Below are 21,252 nucleotides of genomic sequence, written 5' to 3'. Positions count from 1 at the left end.
GAGTTGGCAGTCTAAATATTCTTTGCATGTGCAAAAAAATAAGGCACCTTAAATATGAGGATTACTGACCAAAATGTCAGATTACAAAAAAATCAGAGAGAAAAGGACAGATCTGTGCATCAGTGCTTTATGCCACAGCATCCTAATATTCCTCTTTTGCTCTTGTTGCATTGCTGTGGTTGCCCCACATGAGAAAAGCCCTGTGTGAGAGCTGAGGAAGGCAAGGGCAGGGCTCTGCCTCATGCTTTGGTGAGGTGCTTCATGACCTATGCTGTGACCAAATGAGTGCGGTGAACTTTGGGGCATGCTGGGACAAGCTGGAGCTGCAGCACTACAGCCTCTTCCCCGTGCCATGGGAGGGTAGGAAGGAGGTACCTATGGTGCTTCAGGATGGTGTTCAGGGACCTTCAGTGAACCTCACATTGTCAGGGAAAGGGTGGGTGTTGTGCTGTAGCACAGGACTAGCTCATCATTCTTGGAATTGAAAAATAAAGATCTGCCAGTGTGTTATCTAGATTAATGAAGATGAAATGTGCTGTATAAATACATCAGGAGCGTGATCATGCCGTTATCCCTTGGGCTACTCTGGCTCACAAGGAGAAAAGGTTGATTTCTATTTGTAGATAATTTTATTTTCTCTGCCAATGTTCATTTTTGTTTCAGTACCAAACCCAGGAAGTATTTCTTTTGCTCAAAGATCTAGCAGATTAGCAAAGATTTTTTTCCTAGCTGGTCATGTCTTAAATAGCTCTGTTTTAACAAAAACGCTTCGTCTATCATTACTTGTAAAGGTTAGAGATACTATTTTAAACTCTGATGATAAATTGCAGAGCTGAACATGTTTCCATAAGCCAGAAGGTGCTTGCGTGCTGCTGACCAGACTGAGTGCAGGAGAGGTGGAGCTGAATCAGTTATAGGGGCAGGATTTGCAGAGTTATGAGATCCTAACCTAGCCTTGACTTGAGCCCATTCTGGGCATGCAGGAAAAGCCCGTGTGGAAATCCTTGATGAGGTAATCACTCATGATGACAGATGAGGTGTCTCAGGGTGAATGGCTACTTGTAGTATCAAAGTTAGTGATGATGCTCAGTAGGCATTGCTTGGTCCACTGTCCAATGAAACCCTGGGAAATGTGTAGCAGTGGATGATCACTAATCAGATGACAACATTTTGAGGGTCAGGAATAAGAAAAAATGTTAGCATCTTAGAAGTATAGAATCATAGAATGGGTTGGGTTGGAAGGGACCTTTAACCATCATCTGATCCAACACCCCCTGCAGTGAGCAAGGAGCCCCACCCAATCCCACCTGGAATGTTTCCAGGGATAGGGCATCTACCACTTCTGGACAACCTGGGCCACCTACCCTTAGTGTTAAAAATGTCTTCCTTCTATCTAGGCTAAATCTCCCTCTTTTTAAACCATTACCCCTTGTCCTGTCACAACAGACCCTGTTAAAAAGTCTGTCTCTGGCTTTCTTCTCAGCCCCTTTAAGTACTGAAAGGCTACAATAAGGTCTCCATGGAGCTTTCTCTTCTCCAGCCTGAACAACCCCAATTATCTCAGCCTGTCCTCCATAGCAGAGAGGTTCCAGCCCTCAAATCATTTTTGTGCACCTTCTCTGGACTCTCTCTCCAACTGGTCCTTGAGAGTACCAGGGAGGCGAGGTGGGGTGGCCGGGGGCATCACAATTTCTGTCCCTGCCCTTACTTGGAGCTGCCTTCTACTGTAGCAAAATAAATCATAATTTCAATCTTTTTGGAGGAGTTCTGGGTTTTTCCAGCCACATTCAGGTCCAGAGACTGTCATGGTGGTGATGTATCTGGAAGAGGTTTTTGGAGGCTGGGGCTGAGGTCCCTGGTGCTGCCTGTAGGTGGGTGCAAGCAGCCCTCAGACCTGCAGCCAATGTTCTGGAACAATGCAGAAATGCTAGCAGCAAGGGAAAGCCTGATAAAGGGGAAAAACAAAGAACATGGAAGTTAATCATTAAACTTTTTCTGTTATCTTTATTCAACCAGGAAAACTGAAGGTAGGCAAGGTTTGCAGAGAGAGACAATCTCTTTTATTAGACTGACTTGTATAGTTAGAAAAACACACATCCTTTTGGCACCAGGTGCTTCTTTTGAGCTCTCCCCAGTTGCACAGTACATTAAAAATGGAATTCTTTCAGTTTTCAAAAGATTTAATGGGTACTTGGAAGAACAAAATTTAAAAGCAGCTCACAAAAAATTAATTCATTTGGTTTAATTTGATTTGGACATTTGAAGAAAGATTTGATCCCCCTGAATTACAAAATACGTTTTCCTGGCTTGAAATGTACCTGTGGAAACCTGATATCTCTATCCACAGAGTCAAAATTTCTTCATGCAGTCTCAAAAGTGTGTTCTTTTGTCAGCCTGAGAAGTCTTTGCAAAGGTATGGAGATGCTTTAATTTTTTTTTCTGAAATGCCTACAATATTCTCTTGCAACCTCAGGATGCTTTAGGTACACAGTGTTAGTGAGCAGCTAGTAAGGCTCTGTCTGCAAAGGTGAAAAGTCAAAGATTTCAAAGAGATGAGTTTAAAATACAGAGTTCTCTGCCCTGCCCACCACTTTCCCCCCCTCAGTCTCAAAGAATCCATGATTAAGTGATAATATTCTAAGATTTTGGAGGCTTTTACTAATCAGTGTATTGTTATTAATCAGTGTGTTTTCTACATGACAGGAGATAAGATGCTCTTATTAATAACATTTCCAGTGAGAGGTTTTGTAGGTTCACCCTGACCTCATGAAATCTACAGCTTACAATTCAATTTTGTGTTGAGTATTTCCTTTATTCTTTTTGGAGTGCTTTTTTTTTGGTTCAGTTGTGGGGTTTTGTGTTATTTTTTATAGCCTTCTATGTTGTCCAATACACCAATTTAAAATTCCCTCAATCCAGCTTAGTCTCTGCTGTATTAATGCATGGCTTGAGGACACAGAAAGCTAAAAAGGGCTGTATTGTGTGGCATCTCTAAAATGTGTTTTCAGAGAAGTTGGATAAAGAGATTGAGACTTCCTGGAGGGGGTTATGGGTTGGTTTTGATTCTAGCTGAGTGAGCAGCCTTGCAGGTGACTCTGAAAGAAGACATCAGGGAGAGAGATGCTGCGGGGCCCCACATCACCCCGTTCCTGTTGGTCTTTCCAGCAGACCCTGTTCATCTGGGAAGTGGCTACAAGCACCATGTGGGATCCTCCTTCGTTGTACTGATGTATCTGGGAAGACAGCTTTACAGCAGTATGAAAAATCCTAGAATATATTAGTTAAGGGACATGGATTGAAGCAGTAGTTAAGTTTCTTTTCCTAGGACTTTACATATAGAACCCTGTCTTCTTAATACAGTCATGACCAGTAAATCTTGCCTGAGGTAGAACCAGTCATTACATAGTAAAAACCACATAGAATACTGGGGTTCTGTAACATTCAGTAAGTGTAACCCAAGGGGAAAGTCAGAGCCAGCTCATTGTTCCCCCAGCACGACCGTTACCTGCAGGACCAAGCCCAGGGCAGAGCTGCTGCTCTGGGGTGGCCAAAGGATGACGCTCCCTGTGAGCAGCTTTGCTTGCTTACCCTCTGTAGTTGGAAGACCCACAAGCAAATGGCCTTCCTCCATAAACTGTTTCTCCAAAGGATAAAATCAGTTCTCTGGTACATCTTTCCTGTGCTGTGTAGTGCAATCATCTCCTTGATCTCCCATGACAGCGTGCCTTCTCGCCTGGCAAATAATTGATAATGTGCCTGGAGGGGATATCAGCCCCATCTAGGAAAGTGTTTCTGTTAAGGATAGCACACTGAAATATGTGCCAGGCTCATGTACACACTGGAGGGTTGCCCTCCCCCATGGTGGGTTTCCTGGTGGTCTCCATTACTTCCTTGGGTGAGAGCAGAGTCGCCAAGAGCTGGGGAGCCCAAGGATGGGCACCCTGCCATGGGGAAGCACACCGGGGAGGCCTCCCCAGCCCACGCTGGGGCCATGGCTGGGGCTGCAGAGTTGGAGTGCAGATTTTATTTGGTAACCCTGGGAGAACAGGTGGGATTTGGTGGTCACTGCCAAGCACAAAGTTTTGTTTGCTGTGGTTTTATGGTTCTGGGCTGCTTGAAATGTCAACAAGAATTCAAGGTGTGCCCTGTTGGTTGTTGGTTTGTGGTTTTTTTCAGTGTTAAAATCCTACATTATACTTGTAAAACATTAGCTGTAAAAGTAAATCAACTTTAATAGCAAGTAGGTTGTAGTAAAGTGCTTTCAAATGTTGGTATTTAGGTGGGTTTTTTTCTCAATTATGGTCCTGTGCTACAGGGAAGTGAGGGTGTTTATCTTAGGGAAATGAGTGGGATTTGCAGGTGTTCAGCACCTCTCAGGACCTTCCAGGATTATTCTCTCACTCATATATTTCCATTTTGTCATCCTCTCTGCCCTATGTTGAATTGGTCTCAAATTCCTCAAAGGGCAATGAGAGAGCAAAGGGGGCTCTGGGTACAGACTGGGACAGGGAAAGAAATGGAAAAAAAGTGAAGCAGGAAACTAGGACAACAAAAGCAGGAGCCTTGTGCAGGCTGTGAATGGGCTACAGAAAAGCTGGAAACGTGGCTGTGGTTGGGCTTCCTCTCCACGCTGAGGTTTCCTTCATTTGATCTTTGCAGTGGAAGAGGGGTGTGGATCTGAGAGCAAGGACACGGCCAGGAGCCATGGTATTAAGAGAGAAAGTTATCAAAGGTCCAGTGCCCTCAGCAGAAGCATTTGTAGTGGCTGTTTAAGTCTCCAGAAGGGATGACCTTGCAACAGGGTCACTGAACAGACGGTTCCAGCTGGGCTTGTGCACTTGGCAAGTGCCCAAAAGCTATTTTAATAGGTCTTACAAGGGACAAGGCCTTGACAAGACCTGTAGGCTTTGGAGCGAGCTCACCGTGCTTTTTCCTTTAGTAGCTAGCAAGTATCACTCAAGCTGTAGAAGAGACCCCAGAGTACACATGGTGTGTCTCACAGGGCTGAGGGACAACCCACGTTCTTCTCTTTCTGCTGGTGCTGCCCCTGGCTTGAAAGTTTTGTGCTTTTTATCACTTTGAGTGAAGATGCTGGAAATGTCCAGATGGATCTAAAGAATTGAAACTATCCGTCATCCCAGGCCAGGGCTTTGGGTGCTCTCTGGGTGGTCTCAGCTCCTGCCACATCCCACAGTCCATCTGCAGCATTTGCAAGAGGAACTAAAGCAGCTGCCAGCCTTTTTTGGCTCTTTGCACTTGGCCAAAGACTGCTTTGGTGGGAGGCTCTTAGCAATGCAGCTGAGCTCTCACTGAAAGCACCCACATTGCCCTCGTGGAAAGAGCATTAACTAAACCCTGGGCTGGATCACTGATGAGTTTTTCTCCCTTCTTGGTGCTAAGGGACATGGTTTAACATCAGACTTGGTAAGATTATATAAAGGTTGGTATCAGTGATCCTAATGATCTTTTACATCCAAACTGATTCTATGATTCTTGCTGCAAATGAATGAATTGAGATGACAACAGCTACAGGTGGACATGAAGAGGAGGATTTATTTTCCAAAAGGCTTCCCAGGCTTCCAACCCAGCAAAGTGGTCCTGCCTCACCAGCTTGCTCATCAGGGCAGTAGAAACATCATTGTACAGGAAATTTTTCAGCCTAGAGAAGAGGAGGCTCCAGGAAAACCTCAGAGCAGCCTTCCAGTATTTGAAGTGGGCTACAGGAGAGCTGGAGAGGGACTCTCTGCAAAGGCATGGAGTGAAAGGACAAGGTGAAATGGCTTCAAACTGGAAAAAGCTTAATTTAGATTAGACATTAGGAAGAAATTCTTCCCCATGAGGGTGTTGAGGCACTGGAGCAGGTTGCCCAGAGAAGTTGTTGAGGCTCCAAGCCTGGAAGTATTCAAAGACAAAGGCCTTAAGCAACCCAGTCTAGGAGGAGGTGTCCCTGCTCATGGCAGTGGCGTTGAGGCTGGGTAATCTTTAAGGTCCCTTCTGCCCAAACCACTCTATTATCTGCAGAAAAGCTCCAGCAGATCTCAGCAATGGCAGCAGCAAATCAGAGCAGCATATAGAAAGCCCTGTGTATATCTTGCTGAAAAAATCAGTAGGACTTTCTGTCCAGCATAATGGGAAGGACTAATGTCTATGCTTACCCCCAGCATAATTTAATTCCTACAAGTATCTCACAACATGATGTTTCCTTTGTTTCCCACTCAGAATCCCTCATTATCCATGTGCCAATGCACATTTAAAAGATGCGGGTGGCACACAGACTGTGAGTGTGATTGAACCCCTCTTGCTTCCCAAAAACTGGATCCAAGTGCTTGCTTTGATGGATCACCTCTTTCTTTTTTTCATTTGAGGAAAATTTCCAGTCTAAACCATAGGGCTGTCAGCTGTCTGTGATTAAACCAAGAGTTTGCCCCCCACAGCGCTGGTACACTGTCAGCAGTCCCACTGCTGGTCTTGTGGTGGTCTCGGGCAGCATCGTTTGAGGCTGTCCCCATGCCAGCACTGTCACTGTTGGGCAGCAGCCTCATCTTCAGCCTTGATTTTTACATCTTCCAAAATGTCTTTGCATCCTCTGACTCCCTCAGGGTGATTTGAACTCTGCACAGCCTCCTGCCCAGATGGCTAATACCAGCGTCTCTCCCCTGCGCCTGTGTGTAAAGCATCAGCATCGTTCTCCCTCCATTTATTTATGTTATCGTTCAGTTAAAAAAAAAACCAACACAAGGAAAGCTGTCCATTTCCTGAAGCAGCTCATTTATTTGGTACTGCTGTCGTTTGTTTCTGCTTGGATAGAAGGGAAAAGAGGATAAAGAGGATAGAGAAGGACCCAAAGGAGAGCTAGGGCAGGGTGTCATCCATCCTGCATGATGCTGGGTGGCTGGAATGTGTCTCTCAGAGGCACACGTCACTTGTGTGAAATGTAAAGAATATAGACTGCAGCTGAAGTGGCAGCACTGGAGAGAAATCATTTTCTCAGGGTTCTGGATAATATCAAGAAATCCTTCCACTGAGCACGATGGGTATAATTCCTTTGCAGCACTGGGCTTGGTAATGGAGCACGTTCAAGGAGAATTTATTGGGCGTTTTGCTGCCTTCTTCGTATTGTTTTTAATAGGAGCTCCAAAGGTCAGCCCTGGGTGGTGGGATGGTTTGAGAGGCCATCTGAATCCTTCACCCCCAAATGACTTTTTCCTCTTTTTTTTCTCTCTTAAAAAAGCTCAATGAATGCAAGAAACTGAGCTCCTCTGAGCAAGCTGCTTTTTTTTTTTTTTCTATCTTTCTTTCTTTCTTCCTTCCTTCCTTCCAGGTGCTTCTTTTAGCTTTCTTGGTACATCCCTCAGCACCCCAGATGACCTTTCCCATCTGCTCTGCCATCTCTCTCACATGCCCTGGCAGCTCCTGCTGCCTCCGTGGCCTTGCTATCCCTTCTGTCCATCCCCAGCTCAACACTCCTGCTTATTGAGGTGCCTGGCTAGCCCTGGGAGCAAATGCATCCCTCAGGCACCCACCCCCCCCCCCCCCCATTTCCTGTCACCTTGTTTGGCCATCAGGAGTTTCACCCTAAGGTCTTGGCTATATTGTATTATACCAGTTTATATACCTGTGGCTGCACCTAGAGTGCTCCTAGATGTAGTTCAGAGATTATTTCATAGAAGAGGAGTGCTCTGGAGTTTTCCTAAGCTTGTGTTTGACTTCCATAGAATCATAGAATGATTCTTCATAGAAGCCCCCTTTAAGTACTGAAAGGCCACCAGAAGATCTCCCTGGACAGTTCTCTTCTCCAGGCTGAACAACCCCAACTGTCTCAGCCTGTCCATACAGCAGAAGTATTCCAGCCCTTGGATGATTTTTGTGGCCTCCTCTGGACTTGTTCCAACAGGCCCAGGTCCTTCTTGTACTGCGGACTGCAGGGATACACAAAAGGAGGTGAAGAGGTGCATCTGTTTCTGGTGTAGCTCCAGGATTTGAAACAAGAGTAAGAAAATACCTTGTGAATGTACTCCCTGTGTTTGAGCATTTCTTTGTGGTTGCTGTGTGCTTCTGTGGTTCAGCTGGGGACTGTAATTGCTGTGTTGGTATCAGCTAATAAGGATATAGTTTTATATGGGAATTTCCTATGAATTTTTAAAAATGCATTCTTCAAGGAAACTCTATCTGAAAAGGGAACTGGCAAAAAGCCAGTTCTTGTATGCTGACAGAAGGAAATATGCTGTGGAGGTCAGGAGTTTGCACGGGGTCTTCCCAACAGCAGTTACGAGATTTTTGCTTTCCGGCCAGGACACTGCCCCTCCCGAGCCTTGCTTCCTCCTTACCCATATTTCTGGAGCTCAGGAGTTTCTCTGAAGCATGATTTCCCTTGCCAGAGCAGAGGGGACTGTCGTGGACCTGTGCCTTTTCCCAGTGGACTGAAAGTCATCCCCACTTTGCCATCATCCCTCTTTCCCACAGCAGCCCTGGCTGGGAGGGTGGAGCCCGTCAGCTCCAGCTGCATTAAAGACACAGGTTCAAACACTCAGGTCTCCTCCAAACAAGAATGATTTCCCAGTCTTTTCCTGGTAGGATCCTGGCAGTGTCAAAGAAAAAACAGTACATCATGATTATTTATAAAAGAGATTTGACATCCCTTTCTAAACTGGCTGTTCCATTTGTGTGGCTTCTGTCTGTACAGTAGCCAGTGCCTGCAGAGAAATAACAGTAAGTATCTGCTTTCCCCTGACTGGGAGAGAAAGGTTGGGTCTTACCTCATTTTTTTTTTTTAACATGTATTTATTATGAGGAGCAGCAAAAGTTAAAGAAAGATCATCACTTGTAAGTATGCTGTGGTAGCAAAGGGTGGTCCTCTTGGTCCTGCAGCATTGCACTGCTTTCCAAAACCACCCCCATCCTTACAGAAACCTTTCAGCACTCGTTTGATGACACCTTTGCAACTTGCTTACACCTCTCTGCTTGCAAGCACCACTCCATCTGCTATCCGTGACCCACAGAGGTGACTTTCCAGAGGTTTCCCCTCTATGTAGTCCTGAATCAGAATACAATACTGATTTGCAGCCCATGGAGAGAGTGGCCTATGGCCGCCATGGAGTGGGGAGTACTGAGCCACCTCAGAAAGGCACTACAGGACTTTCTGGCTTGTGAGTATGATGGCTGGGGCAGTGAACAATGGGGAAAAGTGGAGCACCCTAGCAATGGGTGCTAGTAAGTTCAAGAGAAAGATATGCCTAAATCCCCTTGTTTTATACTCAGAGACTGGATTTTAGAGATGCTGATAGGTCTTTTGGTGTTTATGTTGTAAGTCAGGACTAGTTTCAGGTAATAAACCTTTGTTCTCCGCGTTCCTGACCCCATCATTCACTTCCAAGACTCTCCTGGGCATCCTGAAGCATCCAACAGAGATGCATGTGCTGATGAATTGCTTACTGTTTCTCCTGGATGTTTCCCTTAGCTCTGGGTGCTTCAGCCTGCCTAGCCTGTGGAGGGGAGGGATGATGCTGTTTGAACCAGTGGGATGGTGATAAAATGTGATGGAGAAACACGTGTCTGCACAGGCTCACCTTGCTGCTAACCAGTTTCCCCACCTACTGCATTTCTCCCAGGTGAAGGACTGGTGCACCAGCACTGCTCTGGTTCAGTTTGGCTTCCATGGCTGAAGATAGATATATCCAGTAGTTGGAACAAAGCCCACCTAGATCCCTCTGTTAACTAACCTGCAGTACTCTCTAGCTATAGAAAGAGTAAGATGGTTTATTACTAATGGTACTAAATGAGAGTGAGATGCAGATTTTTTCATGGGTGAGGGTTGTCTCTGGCTGTTGCTGCCACTGGCAGTGAGGATGGTGACCAGAAAGATGAGAGAAGAGGGAAAAAAAATGCTCTAAGCCATGTGCTGCCACGTGCTCTGGACACAGGGCATTGCACAGTTCTGAACCTCCCTCCACACTTTGCAGGGAGGTGGGATTGGGATTGTAGAATCATCACAGAGTCACAGAAGGGCTTGAGTCACAAGGAACCTTAAAGATCTTCTAGTTCCAAACCCCCTGCCATGGGCAGGAACACCTCTCACTAGACCAGGCTCCTCAAAACCTCATCCAGCCTGGTTTTAAACACTTCCAGGGATGAAGCATCCACAGCTTCTTTGGACAACCTACTCCAGTGCCTTACCACCCTAATAGTAAAGAACTTCTTCCTGATGTCTAAATTAAATCCATCATGCTCTAGTTTAAAACCACTGCCCCTTGTCCTGTCATGATGACAATGATATGGGGCTGCTGTTACCTATTTGGGACAAACTGGGCATCTCCAAGAAGATGTCTTGTGCTAGTACATGTCCTTTCTGATCCTGAAAACCAGCTGGTTTACACATCAAGAAAGAATTTAGTCCTTGTTTTCTGGGTGCTAGATGAGATCAGCGCAGCCTTGCTTTCCCCAGTGCTTTGCTTTTTGTTTTCCTGGTGCTGCTAAAGGCTATCAGCCTGTTCCTGGAGCCTGGTTCAATACTCTCTGCATGGAAAGGCATGTTTCATTTCTGAGTTAAAAAAAAAAAAAAAGCCACACACACACACAAAAAAAACCACCAAACAAACACAAAACGCAGCGTGGCACAGATTAAATCCATTTGAGACAACTCGGGGAAAAAAAAACCAACCCGCCGTATGTGCAAGTCAATAGGAGGAGGGGAGTGGAAGGGGGAAAAGCAACTGTGACATATACAAACCCTTTAGTGTGCATAGCATAAGATTTTTTGGCTGGCACTCACATGATTTTATTCAAGGGCTGGGAAAGAACTACGATTAGTTAAAAGCTTCGGCAAAGTCTGGAGGGAGTGCTCTGAAGAGTTGGGAGCCGCGCAGAGGTGACTGTAACTCCTCTCGCAATTTCAGATTATTCTTTCGTGGCTCAGGACAAAAGCCTTTTCTTTTCCCTCCGTGTTCAAAGAGACATTTGTCTTGAGATGTTGCAGCTGTGGGCCGCGGGATTGCTTGTTTGAAGATACCCCCTCGTAGACGAAAGGAGAGGCAACGCACTGAAAAAGTGGTAGTATTTTATCGTGTGTGGGTTCCCCCCCTTCCTCTTCCCTCCCTCCTCCTCCACTGCCATGTGTGGTTTTTAATAAGAAGAAGAATGTGGAGGCAACATTTTCCAGGCAAGGGGAAATTTCCTGTTTCTTTTCTGTTTGTTTAATAAAGTGTGTAGTTGACTGTAAAACTGTAGCTACTTTGTTGTGAAGGGGTAATTCAGGCGAGTGTCAGGATTGCTTCTTGATGCACTTTTATATACTGCAAGTGACCATGTTTAAAGCCTTTTTTATTATTATTATTTTCTCTCTCTCTCTCTCTCTTTTTTTTTTAAATGCTGCGTGGCGTAGGCAACTGAGATTAATAAGAATTAGGCAAATGGCTTCTGCTTTTGTTTCTGTGAGATAGTACCAGCCGTCTTGCGGTCACACAAAGGCTGCCATTTAGCAGGGAGCACTCCCTAATTCTCTTGGCAGGGGTGCCATTGGGATCGGATACAAGTGGGTGGCAAAGGGGAGGAGCGGCAGGAGAGGACAAGCAGGCTTTGTGTATTAAAAATGAAACAAAAGCACTTTATACGCGGGGCTGCGTGCAACAAGCGGCGCTGCCTGTGAGCCGGGGTGGAGTTTTGAGTTCTCAGTGTGACTGCAAAACCTTTCCTTTTTTTTCTTCTCTGTCTCTCTCTTTTTTTTTTCCCCTTCTTTTTTTTCTTCTTTTTTTTTTTTCTTTTCTTTTTCTCTCCCCCCCCCCCCCCCCCCCCCCCCCCCCCCAAATAAACCCTCCCTTCTCTCCCTGCAGTGCTGGCGAGCATCCGCGGGCAGCTGAAAACGCCTAAAAAAATATAAAAATACATCTTGAACAATACTTGCCACAACTTTGCCAGAGCGGCTGGGGGTTGATTGGCAAAATCAGCTTCAGATGGCAGGGAAGCCAACGAATTTGGGAGGCTGGAGGGAGGGAGAGCTGATCACACCCCAGCCCCGTAGAGAGCTGCTCGGGTGGCTCCTGCCGGCACTGCTGGGACGAGAGCTGATCCCACCCCAGCCCCAAGGAGAACTGCTCTGCTGATTCCTGCCCTCGCCACCCTGGCTTGCTGAGGTGCCCATGCATGGGTCTTGTTTGAAACAATGTTGTAGACCTTGGTGGAGAGACTCTGGTGGTTCTTGCAGAACGAAAGGGTTAACGGCTGTGATGTTTGATCAGAATTTAGGGGGGGAGTGCCTAGTTGTTTAATTACTTTCTGATCCATGGCATACCTTGTTCTTAATGAAGCAGTCACACGCAGAATAAAATGTACTGTGTATGAGCTTGGGTAAAAAAGACAAGCAGGTTAAGTTTAGCTCGGCTTTGCCAGCCCAATGATTTTGGTTTGATTGTGTTTATGCAGGAGGTAGGAACCAGGACGGTGAAGAATAGATGCAGGGTGGTGGAGAGGCACCCAGAGAGGCAGGTGAGGAAAATATACCATGGCTGAAGTTGCAAACCTGCCACTGGTTTTATTAAAAGGTAATTTCCATACATTATGCACTTCATGTCGTACTGATTTGCTTCAAAACTTGCCTTGTCAAGCTGGAGTAAATTCCCTCATTGAAGCAGAAGTGCGTGGCATTCCTCTGCCTACCTCGGGGTCTCCAGCCACCATTCAGCCTTGACGACTGCACTTTTGTGTGCAGGCAAGGGTGACAGTGCCTAAGAAGCCTGTGTCATCATGCACAATTACATCCCTAATCCTGAGCAAAGACACAGATGCTGGTTAAAAAAAAAAAAAAAGGCTGTGTTTGGTTTGACTTTGAAAGAAGCTTATGTAATGGCTGCATAATAAAACCGTTATTTTGGGGCTCAGATTAAATGTCAAAGTTTCAGATAACCCTTGGTTTCATCTTCCATGGGACTTCACAGAAAGCCACCACCAGCCTCTGTGTGCCTGCTGTTCTGCCTAAGGACTGTCCTAGTCCTTGGCAGGCACCAAAAAATCAATCTGCCTAGGCAGAGGCATAAAGATTTATGGAGTGGGGATGGGGATGGTAGCCACCAGGGCTGGGACCACCACGGCCACCTTGGTCCTGCATCAGATTCCTTTTTATTTACAATTGTGGTGTGAGGCTGCTAGGTGATGCTCTAAGCCTTGGAGATCTTGCATGTTGGTAAGCATTTAAGTCAGTGTTATCATTCACTTGCTCGTTAACCTGAGAAAATAATCTAGCTGCAGGATGGTGCTTGACAAAGGGATTGTGTAAGCCCTCTGAGATTTGTGCATGTTTTTATTCTTGCTTATCTGCTTACGGCAAGCTTCTTTCGGTTATCCAAATCGTCTCGGCACTCTACCCTGCCTACTGACACAGTTGCACTTCCATCTGGATGAAATGCACGCAACCATCATCTATTACTTCCAGTACATGCTAATGGAGACCTCGGTAGGAAGGACAGAGAGAAGGACCTGCTCTAAAAACATTAGCATGTAATGCTGAAAATCTCCAGTCAGGTCTGCCAGCTTGGTTAGTTCTTCATTTCTAAATGCAGATTCAATGAAACTGTAACAGAGAACCATTACACCCACTCCCTTAAGCCTGCCTGCTTAACCACAGAGTTATTTTTTTCCCATGTACAAGAGAAGTAACTCGGTGCTACCCCACATTTTGTACACAGCAGTGTAGATCCCTCCCCGGGGCTATGTTCCTGGTGCTGGCATCGCTCTGGCCCACAGCACCTATGTCTGTCACATACGCATCAGCTGCTGGAGATCTTGATAACACTTTACCCAGCAGCAATCTGGACAAAAAGGCACTTATAATTAATTTTCCCTTTAAAAAACTAACTAATTAAATCAGTGTGTTGCTCCTGTAGTTAGTTTCTTTCCCTCACTGTCATTTCCCTGGTGTGTGGGGCTGCAGTGACATGATTCTTGGTGTTGACCACAGTCCAGAGGGCTGGAGTGGTACCCAGCCCTGTGCATGAGAGTGTCACAGGTGGAGTGACACAATTCCCTCATAAATGTAGCAAGATGTTTATTGATATAAAGCAGCAATTTAATGAACTTTGTTGACAGTAATTTAACAAGATTCCATGACAAGGTACACTTGATTATTTACTGCCTAGGGGACAGGACCAGACAAAACTATTAGGGAGGCAGTTGGGTCATGAGGTCTGAAATTGAACCCCTTGCTTTCTAAACTCCTTCTCAGAGAGGAGAAGGTGCAGCTGGATCCACTCCCAGTCACAGACTGGGTCAACTACTTAAGTCTAAAGGATTATGTATGTGCAACCAATCCTTTCTATTACTCAGCTAAGATTTTGAAGTTTAGCCTGCTATCAATTGCTTACTGAGAATCTGTTGTGGCAAGGAGTGTCTTGGCCTTGAGGAGTAACCTTGAGAAGCATCCCTGCTCAAGGGGAGATCTTGGTGTGCAGCTTAACAGGCCCTGGGCTGTCCAGTAGGTATGGAGTGAGATAATTGACTCACAGTCATATTTACATACCAAGCACAGAAGTTAGTTTCTTCCAAGTTTAGTTTGAAACAGACATTGCCCAGTCCTGTGGTTAGGTGGGCACATTGCTCATTGCTTGGCTGTTGGGTCATATCTGTCTCCCCAGAATCTACATGACCAGATGCATCAACTACAATCACCACTAATGGTTACCACTTGAGCAGAGCTGCAGGAAACACTGAGGAAAGGCGAGCACAGCACCACAGAGGACCAGTGAAGGAGCCTCCAGCTTTTAGCTTCAGTCCAGCTTACTCAAACAGTGCCACAGACAGTAGCATTTGTCCTGTAATACTCTACGTGAGATGTTTGTTCCTTCGCAAACACCTCCACAGAGTTCCTCAGCCAAGTACCATGCTTGTCTAACTCACTGTGAGGTACCTGTGATGTGATGCAGCAGAGAATGCTCTCATCCAGATGTAGTATCTGCTAGCTCCTCTACAAAAGGATTGCACAACTGCTGTGCTTAAAGGCAAAGCAGATGTTGGTTGGTAGCTCTGGAAGGTTCTCGTGGTAAGGAGAGGAGCTTATCTAAGACTGCTTGTGTAGGGATGTGAAGGTTCAAACACAAACCTTCCAGGCCTGGCCATCCCATGGTATGGCAACAGAAATAAAACACCACTTTGTGCACAGATCACCTGCTCCCCCCCACCTACATTTATTCCAGAAACCTCCAAAGAAGATAACTGGGATATTTTGTACAGTTCTAATGTAGCAAGTGTCTTTACTGAGTGGTGAAGTGATTTGTCTAAAAATGAACCAGTTAATCCTCAGCAGAGCAATAAATAGGATATAAAAATCAGGCTTGTGTGGCCCTTGGTGGTGATTGTTCCTCTCCTCACCTCTGTCTGGAGAACATGGTGTTAAGAAATGCGGAAAACACAGTACAGCTGAACAGAGCCCTGAATATCAGTGGTTTCAAAGAGGCAATCCACGGTGAAGTGTCTGTAAGGGTGGGAAGAATAGTGTCCTAGTAGAAGCTTCATCCCTAGAAATATTCAGGGTCAGGCTGAAGAAGGCTCTGAGCAACCTCATCTAGTTAAAGATATCCCTGCTCACTGTAGGGGGCTTGGACCTTTACAGGTCCTTTCTAACCCAAACAATTCTATCACACAGTGAGTGTGCTCACTGCCATGGTGGAGTGAGGTCTGCAGCCTTTTCATCTGATATATGTTGGTCCTTCACACCAACTCAAACTACACATCCTAGAGCATCCTGTGGTGACAGAGCAGCTGTGGTTTTTAGAGAGTAAGCTGAGCTTCTCCATTCTCAGCTTGAAGCCGCTTGGTAGTTGGTAATATAACAGAATGTAAACCTGCCTGCTTAGCAGGTCCTGGGTGTCCTGCTCTTTTGGGGATTTTCCAGTAGTCCTGTTTTCTTAGTGGATTTTCTTTCAAGGTAGTCAAAATGGTAAAGTCATTCCTTAAAACAACAGATCAAGTGCCAGTGTGTATCTGTGAGATGAAATCCCAACCCTTCTGCAGGCAGGGAAAAATGTATTGCTGTCTTTGGTTTCATTTCACTCCTGAGATGCTAAATAAAATGGTTGAAGAGGCCAGCAGCTCTGGCTTAGGTGGCTTGCTTGAAGTGGGTCCTGTTTTGGTGAGGATGGGCACAGTGGAGATAAACCTCCATAAATTCCCAAGGACAAATGGAGTTGTCCATTGCAGTCTTGGGAGCAAGCCACACTGTGTTTTCCCTCCACCAGGGGCAAAACCACAGCTATGCTCCCAGAGAGAAACTGGAAGTTGCCATAAATTTGCCCCCAAAATTTGCTGTATGAGCTGAAGCCATGTGCCACTGCCCCTCATCCAACTCAGGAGCCACACACAGGTGCTACCACTGCTGGGGGGACCTTCTGCTGCCCCCAGTGTAAAAGCCATGTTCCTTCTGCTTGCAGGTATTCGCCCTCAAATCATGAACGGCCCCATGCACCCCCGGCCCCTGGTGGCACTGCTGGACGGCAGGGACTGCACGGTGGAGATGCCCATACTGAAGGACCTGGCAACGGTGGCATTCTGTGACGCACAATCAACTCAGGAGATTCATGAGAAGGTAATGGGAGCTGTGAGAGCAGGGGTGGGCTGGGGGACAGTGTGCTCTGGCTGTCCTTTTATGATTCTTCTTGGGCAAAAAAGAGTAGGAAGTTGTGCTTTGAGCCCATCAGCAGATAACACATCAGAAGTCGCTGCAGATTAAAATTCATCGAGGCCATTTTAGACGCCAGATGTTGTTTTGGAAAAAAAAGTCACATCATCTGTTCACATCAGGCTTCTTACATCAATATTATTAACGTTTCTCAGGGGGGTTGAAGGCTGCTTGCTTGGTTGCAGCAGTAACATCCACCCTGCACCTCCCCCGGGTGCTTTGCTAACACCATCCCACACTGCAGCTGATGGGTCTCCTCGGGTGCTGGCTGCACCTCAGTAGCTCATTCCTCCCCCAGCAGTGAGTGGGTGAGGTCTGGGCAGTGTGCAACAGATCCATACAGTGTGCATGGGCGTTTCTGCTTGGAAGCTCAACTTCTTGTAAATACTTCTTCTAAAATTATTCTTTGTGCACATTTAGATAAATCAAATGAAGTTTGAAGTGGTCAGAAATCACTTCTAGGATCTGAGAAAGAGAACTTACAAATCATTTCATTGTTGATCTTTGCAGTACTTTGAATATTAAATGTAGGGGAAATCACAATCATAGAACAGAATGGTTTGGATTGGAGGGAACCTTAAAGATCATCGACTTCCCCCCTGCCATGGGGAGGGACACCTTCCACTAGATCAGGTTGCCCAAAGCTCCTTCCAATCTGGCCTTGGACACTTCCAGGGAGGGACCATCCATAGCTTCTCAGGGCAACCTATTTCAGTTCCTCACCACCATCACAGTGAAGAATTTCTTCCAAATACCTAATCTAGATCTCCCTTCTTTCAATTTAAAGCCATTGTTCCTTGTCCTATCTCTATACTCCCTAGCAAAGAGTCCCTCCCCATCTTTCCTCCTGAAAGGCTGTAATAAGATCTGGAGCCTTCTCTTCTCTGGGCTGAACAGCAAGGAGGACAGAGACTTTTTATGAGGCCCTGATAGATTTAGCCAATCTTGGAGAATTTGGATCAGTTTCAGGCTTCCAAAGTTCTGAGTTACCTTGTGGTGGGTGCTGATGAAGGTTTGAATTTCCACTGAAGAGCATGGAGTACAGCCTTATGTAACTGTAGAACCTCAGACAAATCTTTTTAGGTACATCTTGAAGGCATGAGAAGAGTCTGACAGACATTTGTACTTCCAACATACAAAAGAAGGTTGAGGAGTTGAGTGACACAAAGCTGTGTTCAGAACCAATAGACACTGCCATAACACTTAATTCCTTCATAACAGCAGAATCACTGCTGTTAGAAGCAGGATTAGCAGATAACCCCCTGGAAAAGGGTCCAGGTGAGCCTAGTTTTCCTCTGCCTTGTCTCCCCAGATGTAACATCATAATTCTCAGATACCCATCTGGTCTGTTCCCAAAGGGAATGGCCTCAGTGTCAGTGGGTCACACCCCTGATGGTTCTGGAGACACCTGGAAGTGTCAGCTTGCACTGTGCCTGGGTCAGACAGCAGGTCAGCAGTAAAAATGTCCAATTTGCTGTCTACTATTCCTGATTCAGGAATAGTAGGTGTCCTTGCCCTGTGGTCCCGGTGGCTCCTGACATCTCTGTTCTGTTGTAGGTATTAAATGAAGCTGTTGGGGCAATGATGTACCACACCATCACGCTGACTCGAGAAGACCTAGAGAAGTTCAAGGCCTTGCGGGTCATTGTTCGAATAGGCAGCGGCTATGACAACATTGACATCAAAGCCGCAGGGGAGCTTGGTAGGTCTCTTTCACCTTGATTCCTTCTCATGTCCTTCTGAGTCTTTAAAATCAGCACAATAAGCTGCTTCCCATGGGAGCATGCTGGGAAAGAGGAGCTGCAGACAGGACTTCCCAAAGGGGGCTGATTCAGCCCCTGAAATTACAGCTCCAGTTTACATTCTTTGCATGTAGATGGTATTGTGACATGAAAACTTGACCATGAAGTCAACAAAATGATGCAGTTTTAGAAGGCAGCTTTTAGGCTCATGCAATGTTAAAATTGCCCTGTGGGAGTTTCTCATTCCTGTGCTGTCCCTAGTTCCAGGTGCTCCTTTGTCCCAACGAATATTTGTGTGTCTGGTCTATTTGTAGCACAGGAGAGTTGGTCTAGTTTTGGAAAAAATGGAGGAAAGGTGTTTGATTATATTTTATGAGGCAAGATTAAGTGTCTTATCTAATCTGTCTCTCAGAGCCATGCCCACACTGCTAGAAAGTCAATCTATCGTGTGGTAGCCAGGAATTTTATGTTGACTTTTTGCTTCCTCCTTTGCCATCCCATCAAAGGTCCCTCAGGAACTTGAAAAAGACATATGCTGTGGGGACATGCTACATGGGATGCCAAAATCACAGAATAGCTTTGGTTGAAAGGGACCTTCAATGTCATCTAGTCTAACCTTCAACCCAGCGCTGCAAAGTCACCACTAAACAATATTCCTAAGCGCTAGGTCCTCACGCCATTTAAACACCCCCAGGGATAGTGACTCCACCACTGCCCTGGCCAGACCATTCCAATGTTTGAGTACACTTTCAGTGAAGAAATATTTCCTAATATCCAGCCTAAACCTCCCCTGGTACACTTGCATCCATTTCCTCTAGTTCTGTCACTTGCCACCAGGGAGAAGAAGCTGGCCCCTCCTCACTCCAACCTCCTTTCAGGTAGTTAGTATCATAGTATCAGTTAGGGTTGGAAGGGACCACAAGGATCATGTAGTTCCAACCCCCCTGCCATGGGCAGGGACACCCCACACTACATCAGGCTGGCCAGAGCCTCATCCAGCCTGGGCTTAAACACCTCCAGGCGCAGCGCCCCAACTACCTCCCTGCACAACCCATCCAGGGCTTCACCACTCTCATGGTGAAGAACTTCCTCCTCACATCCAGCCTGGATCTCCCCACCTCCAGCTTCATTCCATTGAATGTTGTTGAGAGTTGTAGAGAGTGATGAGGTCTCCCCTGAGCTTCCTCTTCTCCAGCCTGAGCAACCCAAGCTCCCTCAGACCTTCCTCATAGGCCATGCACTACAGGCCCTTCACAGCCTCACTGCCCTTCTCTAGACATGTTCCAGCGCCTCAATGTCCTTCTTAGAGTGAGGGGCCCAGCACTGAACACAATATTCAAGGTGTGGCCTCACCAGTGCTGAGTTACAGGGTCATGGCTCTATTTCTGCTGGCCACAGTGTTTCTAATATGAGATAGGATGCCACTGGTCATCTTGGCTTTCTGGGCACACTGCTGGCTCATATTTAGTCAACTATCAACCAGGGCTCCCATGTGCCTTCACAAGTTGCAGATTCACAGATTGTCATGTCAGAAAGGAGCCCCTATGTCCAGCTCTGGGATTTTTCTGCATGCCTGGATTTGGAGGATGCATGCAGGCTGCATTTCATGGCTGTCAGACAGTGCTGGGGCCACTCAGTTGCCATACTGCTTTGGATAGTCACAGAGGTTGAGAAGCTGCCAGTGCTTGATTCTATCCATGGTTTTAGCAGCCGAGTTACAACCAGTTTTGATCCTCTGATCCCAAGAGTCAGGCTATCAAGAAGTCCTACGGTATTGTTTAGGTTGTCTTGTGTTAGAGGTTATCTCAGGGGACTTGAGGAACATCAGCTGGCTCACGTGAGCCATTTTGCAGAGATAATTGCGATAAGAGAGTTTCCAACAGCCGTTCCTAAAAAGCAATTCTCAATGTAGTGAAGTATTATTATTTTCTTTTCAAGAAGAAAACAGTGTCTTCTCAATGTAATGGTTTCCTCATGTTTTTAACTCTTATTGTTATAATCCATTATAACAATGTTCTGAGGCTCTGCACATCAAGAAAGGAAAAATATAACACAGAAAGTAATGGGATACTGCGGAACAATCCCTCCCTTTATGCTTGGCAAACTGGGTGGCCAAATGATACAGTTTGGAGTGGAAAATGTAATGACTACCCACAAATGTAGCGTAAAGTTTAATTGGTATTGCTCTCCATAAGGTAGTTTTTAAACTGTGCAGTCAGTAAACGGCCAGTGTTTGAACACGGTGCCTGGCTGCTCACTGGTGGCTGCCAGCACCTTACTGGGCTGGTGAGACCACTTCTCATAGATTTATAGAATTGCAGAATGGTTTGAGTTGGAAGGGACCTAGTTCCAACCCCCCACCATGGGCAAGGACACCTTCCACTAGACCAGGTTGCTCAAGGCTTCATCCAACCTAATGTTGAACAACCTGTTCCAGGGTCTCACCACCCTCACTATAAAGAATTTCTTCATAATATCCAGTCTAAAACTCCCCTCCTCAAGCTTCAATCCATTCCCTGTCATTCTATCACTATTAGCCCTTGTAAAAAGTCCCTCCCCAGCTTTCTTGTAGGCCCCCTTCAGGTACTGAAGGCTGCTATAAGGTCTATCCAGAGCTGCCTTTTCTCCCATCAGAACAGCCCCAACTCTCACAGTCTGTCCCCATAGGGGAAGTACTCCAGCCCCCTGATCATCTTCATGGCCCTTCTCTGGACCTGCTCCAGCATCATGTCCTCATCACCTGAAAGGATGTAGGTAGTGTTTTCAGGAGTTGGATGGTGGTGGGATTTTTTGACCCTAGATCACAGAATCCTAGAATGCTTTGTGTTGGTAGGAATATTTAAAGGTCATCTA

At 46.0% G+C, this 21,252-nt stretch overlaps 1 protein-coding gene across 10 annotated transcripts in view; it reads left to right on the top strand.

The window, feature by feature from the left end:
* The window catches only part of CTBP2 (C-terminal binding protein 2), a 161,744-nt gene that overhangs the window by 126,059 nt on the left and 14,433 nt on the right, over window positions 1–21,252 (top strand). For 7 of the 10 annotated variants that reach the window (XR_010987565.1, XM_068140184.1, XM_068140185.1 and 4 more), the window contains 2 exons: window positions 16,410–16,564; window positions 18,215–18,359. Coding sequence is in view for 9 of the 10 variants with exons in the window: in XM_068140184.1 (XP_067996285.1) it covers window positions 16,410–16,564; window positions 18,215–18,359 (300 nt within the window). In the remaining variant the exon portion in view is untranslated. Of the gene's footprint in view, window positions 1–11,087; window positions 11,156–12,428; window positions 12,534–16,409; window positions 16,565–18,214; window positions 18,360–21,252 lie in introns of those variants that run through there. The other 3 variants (XM_068140189.1, XM_068140188.1, XM_068140187.1) reach the window with 3 other exon arrangements.

This window comes from Melanerpes formicivorus, unplaced genomic scaffold, assembly GCF_026170545.1.
Source record: "Melanerpes formicivorus ecotype bairdi unplaced genomic scaffold, bMelFor1.0.p_v2 SCAF_6, whole genome shotgun sequence".
NCBI classification, from domain to species: Eukaryota; Metazoa; Chordata; class Aves; order Piciformes; family Picidae; genus Melanerpes; species Melanerpes formicivorus.
This window is presented reverse-complemented; position numbering and strand designations above follow the sequence as displayed.